This window comes from Bradysia coprophila, unplaced genomic scaffold, assembly GCF_014529535.1.
Source record: "Bradysia coprophila strain Holo2 unplaced genomic scaffold, BU_Bcop_v1 contig_461, whole genome shotgun sequence".
In the NCBI taxonomy this organism is placed as follows: Eukaryota; Metazoa; Arthropoda; class Insecta; order Diptera; family Sciaridae; genus Bradysia; species Bradysia coprophila.
Genome location: NW_023503713.1, coordinates 1,897 through 14,896, shown reverse-complemented (window position 1 = coordinate 14,896; position 13,000 = coordinate 1,897). Strand labels below are relative to the sequence as shown.

Genomic DNA, 13,000 nt, shown 5'->3' with positions numbered 1-13,000 from the left:
TCGAGCTGCCAATTGATTCGGTGGTTGTGGCGGTCCCGGTCGCATTTGTCGCATCATATTCATGTTCATATTAATTGGTGGCCGCATCATCTTGTGTATTGAATTGTTGCTGAGGATGGCCACCCATTTGCTGTTGCTGTTGTGCATTAAATGCGGTGACACTCGTTGAAGTGGTGACACTCTTTGCTGGCGAACTCCTTTGCAATGGTGAAATTCTTGAATTCGGCGGAAACGCATTCGAATTCATGATGGTGTTGTTATTCATTCCATTGGCACCAGGCATCGGATTATACATGTCAGGACTCATGCCCATAAATGGTGCCATGTTCAATGGTTGTCCTTGTGGCATTGCTTGGCCGTTAGGTCTGTACAATGGAGGAGGCGTTCGACGTTGTGGAGCCATTGGCCGCATGGGAAATCGAACTCCATACCTTGCAACCTGATCTTGTTGCTGCATGTGACCTCCTTGTTGTGGTTGTTGATGATGAGAAAATTGATTTTGATTTGGTTGATGTAATTGCGGTTGTCCATAAACAGCGAGTTGTGTTTGGGCTCTCGGGCGTAGGAACGGTCGTTGTATACCGTTATTAGGCATGGATGATTGCTGCTGCTGCTGCTGCTGCTGCTGTTGCTGGAACAGATTTTGAAAATCATGGCCAGTGATTCTTTTGTGCTCGTACAGCATGACAGCATCGGGAAAGTTTGAATGGCAAACCGGGCACATGTGTGCTAAACGGTCAATCGATATGTATTCGTTTGTTGGTGTCCATTCATTTTCTTGTGGCATCTGTGGAGTCTCCAAAAGTTGTTTCAGTAGCTGAGCCGCTGCTTCTTTATTCACTTCTTCGTTGAATTGGTCTAAGCCGTCCAATGTGGGACACTCAAAGTGTACTTTATCTTGATCAGTCATATAGCTCGTATTTGAACTGGAATTATCACTAAAGGTCATTTCAGATAGCGCAACCATAGCGTCTAATGGCGATGTGTTCGTCGACGGCGATCGATTCGGACTGAGTTTGATTTCTTTTGCTGTGAGTATTCGAATTCCTTTGCCGCGATTCGCTTCGTCCAGTGCATTCGGTATAACTTCAAAGTTTTGAGCGCCCGACAATACTTTCAATTTGATTTTCAAACCGGTATTCTCCTCACCGGCTTCCGACGATTGTCGCTTCAGAAAGTCTTGATAATATCTATTGCTTGGACTGAGTCGTTCCAACTGTACACTCGGCTGGGTAACATGTGTCAACAAATGTCTGTGCAATTCCGATGTTTTGCGGAAACGTTGATTGCATGCAACACAAAATCGTTTTCGAATTTTGTTGGCTCTGCTCGACGAACTGCTTTCCGATGACGACGAATAGCAGCTGCTCCAAATCGGTGATGTTGATGGCAACGAAATTCTCAGCTTCTCAACAGTTCGATCATCAAATGGTTCGATGTCTGGCGTTATGTGATTGTCGGTTGTTGTTTCTGTATCCGTTGCATGCGTATCATATCGTATTTCGTCCACTTTCGATGAATCGGTAACGTCGTCTTCGTAGAACTGTTTCGGTGAATTGGGGAACAGATCGCCTGTTAACTCGTTGATATCTGAAAATAAAAAATTTCGATTTAGTGAACGGAATCGAAAATTGAAGAAAACAGATGCTGTAATGAGATTAATGAAATGCTAGTCGTTTAATAGAAAGTCCGGGATAGACACGGTATAAGTTTTGAAAGGAAATTACATGAACGATATGTGACGCTTCTTTTACACAGGATGTGTTGCTAAATATCTAAACATCCTGCCCATAAAAACCTCAATTTTCTTTGATTAAAAAAAAAGAAATTCGAAAGCGAAATCCCTTTGAATAGTTTGTGTAGCAGGATTGAGTGAACACTAAATCAGTCCAGAGAAAAATCAAACGTTTACATGTTTGATGCATCAAAGTAAGTAAAAAGCATCGCTCATCGCACAACATCCCTTTTTTAATGAAAATATTTTATGTGTAGAGATATAGACATCTCTGTACATGTTCCTGTCAATTATGTGTTCTCCCTGTCTGTACACGATGCAACAAAGTATTTATTGAAGTGTCCTCGCAACATAAAATAGGATGAACCGTAAACATTACACTATCTAAAATTGCAAAAGAATTCGAATTGGTTCAGCCGGGACAACACAAACATTTTGTCGGCGTGGGGTAATTTGGCACACGGTGCTAAAACAACGCATTTTTCAACTACGTAAAAGGTGAACTCGCACACGATTTTTCGATACCGAAATTTTGTAAAATAAGTCATTAAGTCGATGACAATACTAAAAAGCAATCAACTTGCGTGTGTGAGTTCACCTTTTACGTAGTTTAAAAAGTGGGTTCTTTTGGCACGTGTGCTAGATCACCGATACCCCCATTTACTGCCTGTCCCATGCAAAAGTTAAACATTTCACGGCAATATGCCGCTGCGAAAATGATCGATTACTTGATTACAAAACCGGTTGAGGCCAATTTCATTTTTCTTATAATTCACCAACGCTATTTTTTCTCTCGATGGTAAAAACCAAACCGTTTTTGATAAAAACACTCTTCACTTGTGGTTAATTTTCCGTGGATTTGTAAGTATTAATCCACTTTACCATGAAGCAGGCAATAAACCAGAATACATTGGATGCTGCTGGCATGATTCATTAATTCGGAAACAGTTTTGTGATACTCGTAAACTCACTCGATTATAATTAAGCAACTTGCTTCGGTAAGTGTTTTCCGACAAGTGCAGTGAAACTCTACACTTGTCGAAAATGCAGTTATCGAAGCTTGTTGCTCAAAAATACACTTGGGAGTTTGCCTTCAAATCAAATGTCACTGCTAACAGATATAGAAAAATCGTTGAAAAGTCAGGTTTTACTTAGAGGTGAGTGGGCTGCCCATAAAAGTGGGCTGCCCACGCCCATGGGCATGCCCACGGGACATGGGCATGGGCACTTTACAATTTCGTGGGCATAAGGCGCAGCATGGGCACTTTTCAAAAATGTGTGATCCCACAAACTTAAGTCTTAAGTGCAGTCTAGACTTTCCGTACGATGTAATATTCATTCAAGGAATTTTAAAACTGCTATCGCACATAAAATCGTGTTTCCAACTGTGCTGTCAACATCGGTTTCGCCTCAGATTGACAATTTTCACATTTTTAGCGAAAATTTCCTATGTGGGCCTTGGGCATGGGCTGGGCAGTGGGCATGCTTTTAAAGATTCTTGGGCATGGGCTGCGCCGTGGGCATGCTTTTTTTAAATTATTGGGCTTTGGGCAGGGCGGGCATAAAAATTAGGTATGCCCACTCACCTCTAGTTTTACTGTGAATTTTGTTGTACCGAGGCGAAGCCCGAGGTGAAAAAACACATACATATATGACTATTCAAAGTTTTATTTACATTTTTTGAGAGGTTTTTACAAGGTGATGATGCCGAAATTACAGAAAAAGTGAAAAAGTTAAAGATTTCATGTGAAATCTTGTTACCCGAGACAAACTCAGGGTCAAAAATCTTTGCTTTTCTGCCTAGCCTAGTGCTATAATGTACAGATTAAAAGTGTCGAAAGAAAGTTGTTTTTCGATTAAAACAACGATTAACGGCTATTCATTTTCTATATAAATTAAACTGTCACTCACCCACAATTGGGTAATTTGTTTTCGTTACATCACAGGCAATGTTTGTCCCTCAGATTACATTCTGCAGCAAACTATTTACTTTTCAATTTAACAATCTAATTACCACGAAAAATCTGGTGTTACTGGAGAAGTTCGACTTTGAGTAAACTGTTGAGTCAGATAATGATTTAACGTATAAACTTAGGTCAAGGTTCTATTATTTTTCAACGATAACATACACACTTGTCGTCAAGTCGAATAAATGTCTAATGCCTATAATCATGTCTTCAATAAATAATTCGTTAGAAGGACGTACGGTAAGCGGTCAATTGAAATCGAGAAATTGCCTTGAAACATTGATTTCAGTAAATGCAAACGTGTTCTGTCTATTGCGCGGTCAAACAGGGTCGTTCCACAGTAGAGACAACATTTTTTTTTTCAAAGTTTTCAATGTTAATTCCCCTTACGTCTATGTATCGTATCTTATAAGTGAAAATCGACCTGAATAACAGATGTACGCAGTGTTCATCTACTGTAACTTTTCAATAAACCATTAGTGATAGATGGTTGACTCTGCTTTGAAAATTAAAAAAAAATGTTCAGGACCCCCTCATCCGAATGTGGAAATAAATCAGTTGAAAAATGCACCTGCCGAATCGTTTGGTAGTATTGGTAACTCTGGTCATTCGTTAAATTTGCTACCTGGGTATCTTATCTTATAGGAGCGAACCATTGTTTACTCAGAACTCGGTGTAAAGATTAATTTTTTTCTCGGTTGAAAAACATTTACTCAGCTTTGAGTGAAATTCCCCTGAATTTTTATGTAACAAATGATTTATTGATTATATGATGAGATAATTGACCTCGCCGTCGACTCCATCCATATCACTCCTTAACAACCATTTTACGAAAAACATTTTTTATCTTCGAATTTCTGTCGAAATGCTTCATTAAGTTGACTTCAAATTTAATGTGAGTGAATGTTCAACTGATAAGAAAGACGATAACAAACAACCAAAACCGTCGTCCGATATGAACGATTCCGTGCACATCACCGAATGCAAACACTATATATATTCGGTCAAATTGTTATATAATCTAGCCTTAGCACTTCGACGCCACCGTTAATCTAATATGGTCCTTTTCAAAAGCAACTTTCATGTTTTTTTCGAACTCTGTTATCAGATAACGTGCAATCAAGATAACAGAGAATTATCAACCGATAATTTATGGTGACTGGAAAAGCGATAAAAATAATTAATTTTTATCGATATTGACTCCTGAGTATATTGTAATTGAATTTTGCAGCAACAGAGCTAGTAGATTTAGAACTGAGATTACACAATAGTACGAAAATTTCGAAACAATTTGAAGAAAAAACGATTGGAGGTCACACAATTTTTGAATGTTTATTTATTGAGAGCATGGTTTTTTGTGACCCGAAACGTTTTGTGAAACTTCGTTGTAGGATTTTGCCAATACTTTTTTTTTTGAATTAAAATGGAAAAATATGCAAAATGCAGAGATATTTGTAAACATACCAACTCATTGCGGTACCTGTTTTGTTTTGGCTTTTCATCTAATTTAAATATATAATTCGTAAGAAAGAAATACTAAGAGGATTAAGGAAAGCAACAGGGAACATAATGTCAACTTTAACCAACACTAAATCTTCTTGTGGTTTAACACTGACAAATCGATATAAAGTTTAGGAAAAGGGACTTATTATTCTGCAGACGGTCATTCCATCTGTTATCGACAATCATGACACTGATAAGCGATAAAATGTGAATAAGAACACCTCAAATAGGAAAATGTTAAAAGAAATGAAGTAAAAGATTTTCCATCAATCTATTTTAAAATGATTCAATCAAAAGAAGTAAAAGATTCGATAACAATACTGGTAATATGCTCGCTGTCTGTGAAAGGTTAACAGGTTCTTACAACAAAGACTTTTCTAATTGATCCTAACATACACACCAATCCAACTAATCAATTGTTCATGGTCGTAGGTGTCTACAATACAAAAATATTTTCGTTCATTACACGCCCAACACCATTATTTTCGAAATAAATATTTGTTGATCTCCCCACGTGAGTTTTTAGTTCCATTTAACCTTTAGTGTAAGTAAATAACACAACTGTTATTTTATTAAGTCAGTGTCGAACGTTGACGACATAAAATCCTTTCACAAAACGAATACAAAATTTGAAGTGCAACGAAAAATGTTTGGCTTCATATACGGATACAAGAACGAGTTAGATGAAATTTTTGTCGAAAATAAATTTATGGACCGCAGGACTACATTACCATATCATCAATCAATCGATGTTTAATAATATAACTGAATCAAACTTGGTACCAATACCGAAAGCTTCGTTCTAGTTTCTCTGCCTGTGATTTGTATTCAAACACGCCTCAAACTAATACTTAAAGCTTAAAAAAAATTCTTTCGTTTGTTCTTTGATTTTAAATTCATGTCGCAGTAGTTGTTAATGATTGGTATAAATACTTAATGCACTAGACCAGAGTGAAGGGTTGTCGCGACGTTTTATTCAGCAAAGTATTGTAATATCCAGACGATCACATACATTGTTGAATAAATTAGTAGGTTTCTGATTTGCAGACAGTTTGATTTAATGTTTTCAGCTAAGTAAATTAGTAGTTTCGTTTTACAGACTTATAATATGTGAATTCTGTGCACCATAAACACACGTATCACACGAGTATGGGCCCTGTGAAGTAAACGGATGTGGGTGACAGACTTAGTCATCAATCAAATTTGTTAATAGGTTCAGCCATTACATTCCATTTTCTGAGCACGTATAACATTATTCTGATTTAAAAGTCGAAGATGACTCGTCACGTAAATATTGCATGACTGTACCGCTTCGCTTGAAAACATTTAATCATCCGTAGACAATTGCTGGAAATATTTCTGATTTCGAGAGAGTTGTGCTTTTTTCGTTTGAAATTAAAAAGCTTTGGTCGATTGCCTCAAAAATGCATCCAACGAGAGAATACAGAAAACGGTAGATTGATGACACCGCAATGTCGTAATGTAGATTGTCGAATGTAAAATAGACATGCGAGACATAAATGGTGAATGGAGAAATAGAGATAGTAAAGTTACATAACTGATTCTGTGAACGGTTCTGTTCGGAAAACTTACAGAAAGGGTGTGTTTGTGAATTACATAATGCCTCAGGCAGAATGGGACGATTCCACAAGAAATGTCTTTGTATGTTGATGCGATCTTATACCGTCTATTTGGTTAGGGCGAAACAAAGAAAAATTGACAATGTGTACAGACAGACATAATCATGAAAATAATGTAACCGTTACTTTTTACGCCCTGAGCGATTCGTATTGAGAGGCGCTGTGTATCTCCCACTCTTACCACCCCATAGAGAATTTGTGTTTTCTCAACACTCTGTTGAGAATTTCGGTTAACTATAACAATCGAAAAATTCAACCAACCGCTAACGGAGTGCTAAATGGATTAAAAAATTACTTAGAACAGGAGAAGACGACGAGCGATAAGGAAAATCGTTTTTTAGTGATTTAGGCAGTTAGAAGCAGTGAAATTTCAGCATAAATTTCCCTCAGCTGTTTTTCAGCTGATCCGCACAAATAATCAAAACTGCTCATAGGTCTTTATACGGTTTTATCACTACCACACGTGTGTGTAGCAGCTTCAATCGTATAGATAAGTAAAAATAGTTTTCATGGGATATGTGGATCAGCTGAAAAACAGCTGATGCAAATATATGCTGAAATGTCACAGCCTCCGACTGTCTTTTATTTACGAAAGCTCACATTTACACATTTACGACCTCGTCTGTCAGAATTTTTTATATGTTCGCTCAGTGAGTCGTATTTATTCAATTTTCACGCGTATAATTGTCAGACTCAGCAACTGTTTGGATGAATTTGGTATGCGTCGCTCTCAATGTTTGAACAGATTGAACACATAACGCTGAACAACTGTGAAGTGTTCAATTGAAACAAACTTGACTAAAATGGTTTACACAGACATTACATTCTTTTTGCGTAAAATTTCTATTCAACGCTGCAGATGGTGACAGTTTAAACAGCGGATTTTTTTTTTTGTTTCTAACTTTACGTTTCTTCGTTCAATTTATCGGAATGGAAAAAATCAACATTCCGCAAATTTTCGATAATCGATTCGGAAACGACATTAACTGCCAGACTCAAATTCATCTTATTTGTAATGCTCGAATGGAGAACTCGAGAGAAAACTTTATTTTCAAGTTTTTGGAAACTTTCTGGCAAGTATATTCCATACTAGATCGATAAAATATAATGCAAAAAGCGACAGAGCACAGCATGCGCCAATACGAACATCTCTGGGGGGAATTCAACAAAGATGTTGTCTTTATTCAACAAAATTGAGGTCGAAAGAAAGTCGAAACTGATAAATGTGAGTGGAGCACCATGAACGAAAAATCATTCCAACGATATACTCTGCTAGTCATGAAAATAAACGAGTATGTACTGCGAACGGTAGAGAAAAAAAAAGTTGAAAAAAGAGAACACCCATATCAGCACGAAACCGATGTAGAAAGAAGGAAGGAAAAAAATATCAACTTGGCTGGCATCCGGCATTTCATCCTAGCATGATATTGATTATTCTGAAAGCGACGAGGGTGTGTATGGGACACCGACCGTGCCAAAATCGATTTGTGCACAGCATTATGTATAAGGTCTATGGGGGTTGCAAAATTATGCGAAGGTAAAATCAAAGAGATAGATCTCTTGATAATAAATTTTACCGAATTGATGGCATTTAGGGAAAATGATTTTTCATCTGAGTAAAATGAGGAAAATTTTCATCAGGATGTATCGAGTTTGAATATGGTGTTCAGCGTCGTTGCGGCTTTTCATTCCAGTCAATCACTGCTATGAATCTGTTATCGACAATGACGACAAAAATAATGACAAGCTCTGGGTAATATGGTCATTTATATAGTAAAGTGTATGCTAAAGAAATTGAAGTACAAGATTTGAAGTCAACAGATTAAAAATACTTTGATCGATGGAAGTAATCGATCCAATAATAATCCTGGTCATATGCTTGCCGTCTGTAAAAGATTTGCTTTGTGGAGAATTACATTTCGAATGAATGTTCCGTTGCAATTCAGGAATGTTCCGTTGCAATTCAGGAATGTTCCGTTGCAATTCAGGAATGTTCCGTTGCAATTCAGGAATGCCGTCCAGAATGAGCAAGATAAATAGATAAAGAATATCAAAGTGAAAGGAGTTACCAGGAGGGACGAAAGTGTGCAAGTTGCAAATTAAACAACAGTGACACACTCCCGAAAATAGAATACAATACCTAACTAATTGAAACTTGAATAAAATTCGATGTAGTGACTACAGTGATCAGTGGAAACAGATGTCTTAGGTCCATTTAGGCACTTCTTATGAAATTTCGTCGCATCACGTCCAAGTCTGTGTACTGCTATGGAGATCACACGAGAGATAATGTGGCGGATACAAAGAATTCACTTCTCGTACTGATCGGCGCGAAGAATTTTTTTATATGTAAAAGTCGTCAGAAGTGGTGTGTTTTCGCGTATCTAACAAAATAGAGCGTTGTGTAACCTTTCCAGCAGTATACAACATTGATCACTCTTTATTCTCCATTGTAGTTCGACAAAGTAGGGATTCTTAGCTGAAGGAATAATGTCTAAGTCTAAGCAAGTGCAATAGGTGGCATGTAGACAAACTTCTGAGCAGGTAAAATACCAACTCCAAAGAGTTGTTCGTTGACCCTCGAAGAAATTGTCCTTGAACGCAACTGCCTTTAGAGGCAGATATTTTAAGTGAAATGAACTGACATTATGTCAGTTCGGACATTTGTCTCAAAGATTCAAAAGAGACGTTCATAGTGGTCTGGTCTATGAATCTCTGCGCTCTTAGGTAAAAATTCCGAGAAAAAATTCCGAGAAATAAATCCACTTTTCAAGATTCACAGTAATATTGCGTGTCAAACATTCTGTTAACTTCGTCGCGCATGAGTGTGCTTGATATATATTATTTCTCCAGTTCATATCTGGTTTCATTTCTACGAAATTTTTGGTTCTCTTCTATACGAACAAAGATTAACATAAAGATTCGAACAGAAAACTCTTGGCCATTGTTTGAAGAACTTCAACTTATTTTCGGATTAAAGAGCTGCTAGCTGAAAGATCCACTTTAATAAAGTTACACAAAGAGTATGTGCGGTATGGATATCATGTACATAGCCATTATGGTATGTGGTGTGTGGTATGCGATGAATGGAGTTCAATAAAATGATTGACGGTATAATAATAGCTTTCCAACCATGACAAAAAGGACGAGATTTTTTGTTTGAATAACATGTTTGTGAGCCATTGTTGATAGTAATAATTTTAGTGGAATTTCGTAATTCTACTGAGCCTTTATATTTATTTACAGATCGAATGATGTGCGTATGACGTATGGTTCAGAGATTTGGCACATTTAGAATGAAGTAGAAGTGATCTGCTAGCAGTAGATAAAGTACAAATTACCTCCAAGTATAAGTACGGCTCGGAACAAGTCAAGTTTGCCTGAACCTGACCTGGATTTACCTGAAACCTGTTATGACCCAAAACCTAATTCTAAAAATTTTGAACTGACTTAATTGACCTGAAATCTGAATATAGTTATCAGGTTAGACCTGACCTGAAACATGACAGGGTGTACTTGGAAATTTGTATGACCTGTCAGGTCATCTGACTATTGTGAACTGAAATATTCATACATTTTGGAGTCTGTTGAGCTTGCAGCAATTTTCCGCCGCAGGTAAATTTTCAAAAATTTTGAAAAGAGGTTAAGTCGTGACGTTATTTTTGCCCCTTTTCTCTAGTGGCAACATCTACGTATTTTCTCTAGTGTTTCATAGCTGAAGATGGATCAACATAGAACTAACGGCATGCCCCATATTTTGGGACATTGGTAGCCGGTTCTCATGTCGAAATATTTGGAATGCAAGTATCGTATGTAGTAGCTTACTCAAGCAATTGGTTTCCTCTGAAGCCCTACATAAAATTATAAATTTTATCTGATCAGTTTTTTTGACCCGACTCGTCACTTAACTTGTCACAGACGGCAAGCATATTAACAGTTTTACTATCTGATCTATTACTTCATTTGATCGAAGATTTTCAAAAATTGATTTCACAAATCTTTTACTTCACTTGTTTTGAACATGTTTTTGCTATATTACGTCTCATTAGTCAAAGCTTGTCGATAACATTATGACAGTCGTCTGCCACAGGTTAATAATGTTTTAACTTGTCACATATACGGCTATTCATCTGTTGTCGATAACGCCAACAAAAGTAATGAGTTAAAATTCATGTTAAAAAAATTGAAGGACAAGATTTGAAACCAGTTTCATCAAAGGAAGTAATAGACCAGATAATAATACATATGACCAGATTGCAGTCCGTAACAGGTTAAGTAAATTTTGTATTTGACTTCACTGCCAATATAGCAATAGAAAAAGTAACGGATTAACAAGAGAGGTTGTTGCTACCTTTGCTGAATGAGTAAACAGTGAAATGAAATATGGCAAATGAATGTTTCCAGATTTTGGTTTTCACTTCAGAACGATGTAAAATTCTGTTGAGATCAGCTAATCTGACTCGTGACTCATACGCGCATGCACCTGTAAACACCTACAAAATTCGAGGTAGTTGCAGAGTGTACATTAATGTAATAACAACTGTGTTTACTATCGAATAGAGAGAACTGTTTCAGCCCCGGGACAATTTGTTGTGGTTTTATCACAGGTATAAAATCAATTTTTGTTTTTCCCTCCAGCACGGTGCGAAATTCGGTTTAGTTTAGTTAAATTTGCTGCTATATATAGTAACAAATGGTTACACTATTCATGTTTAGTGACTCTATAGGCATTTCTGTCATACCAGTTGCATGCAATAAACTATGTTTAAGAATCAACAATGATACCGTACCTTCAATGGGTGTAACATCAAATCCAAAAGAAGAAGGAGAAGTAGACACTAAAGAGCCTATATTTGATTCGTCTGTAGCTGTCATGTCTCTATGCAATCTGTAAAACCGAGCAAAAATAATAATCAAAACAAAAAACTTTTTTTTTGTTTTCAATTTAAAGTTGTAAACAAAAACAATTCCACGTGATTGTCATATTTGTATGGATCCAATCAACAAGTTATCGAATTATAAAAATATGATTATCCAACATGCATTATAATTGATAATAAATAATAAACCGACCGACAAAAGCTGTATGGTAAATACACACAAGTTTGATGTTATTAAAATGCGTATATATGTAAACAAACAACCCACCTTCATTATATTACTCGAACAACCACGTTCGCATATAAAGCGATTTTGATCCTCGCACTCGAATTCGAATATTATTATTATACCGGCACAATATTATTTATCAACAAAATAAAGTTTAATTATGCAAACACGACAATTATTGTAAACATTATCTGCTGCACAAGTACAAATATAGTCCCACTACTTGCTGTTCGTCTCTTTCAAAACTCCACTTGATCATTAATTGCGCATTCATAAATTACAGACTAACGAATGAATAGAAAAAAAACTGTCTTATTTCTCAGCTGCAAACTGTCTTTTTCGAATATCATTCCATTCGATGCTGTCTATATACGAGCACGAAATTCGTTTCACACTGTACGTAACAAGAATGTATGGGAAAATGAAATTCAGAAATGGTTTCAGTCATGGTCGGAGTACATGCTTTCAACAAAGTTCTTAGAAAGCAGAAGAAAAAAAAACCGTACTCAAGCAGCGCTCTCAATTCCCTGTGTTAGACCAAACGAGCGTGTCAGATACAGAACCAGTTAACATGAATATCCCCACCACCGTCGACCATTTCGACTTTCCATTTATCACTCGGTATATAGCCCCTTGTATACACACAAAACTGCACTGTTCAAATTTTGTTGCCAAGTGTGTATGTGTATATGTTCAAATGTTCCGTAACTTCGTGTGTATATCACATAAAATTTTCTGAACCGTGTAGAATGAAATGCTCTGGCGTGGCGTGGTGTACATAATAGAGAAACTCAAACAATACTGAGCTTGATTTTGCCAACGAAACTATCCCAAGCGTTCACATCAGGCATACGAACCAAAAAAAAAAAACCGTCACACTGGCTCGGAGTGGTGGAGGGATTTTGTGAACCTTTTTGGCTCAGTTCTTCTTGGCACGAATTATTTGGAAATTGTGGAATGGAAAATTTTACGGTTTTATCGTTGAAATGTTTTTGTAGAGATACGTATAATATACCCATGCGGTTACATATATTGTGTGATGCCGC

The 13,000-nt window shown here is 36.9% G+C and overlaps 1 protein-coding gene across 1 annotated transcript; it reads right to left on the bottom strand.

Moving 5' to 3' along the window:
- Nucleotides 1-16: 16 nt before the first annotated feature.
- Nucleotides 17-12,739, bottom strand: LOC119082510 (nuclear factor of activated T-cells 5-like). Its single transcript, XM_037192023.1, has 3 exons — nucleotides 11,994-12,739; nucleotides 11,636-11,733; nucleotides 17-1,590 (listed from the first exon to the last, which is right to left on the bottom strand). Exons 2-3 carry the CDS (start codon nucleotides 11,718-11,720, stop codon nucleotides 71-73), a joined length of 1,605 nt encoding a protein of 534 aa, XP_037047918.1. The 5' UTR covers nucleotides 11,721-11,733; nucleotides 11,994-12,739; the 3' UTR covers nucleotides 17-70.
- Between the last annotated feature and the right edge of the window lie 261 nt (nucleotides 12,740-13,000).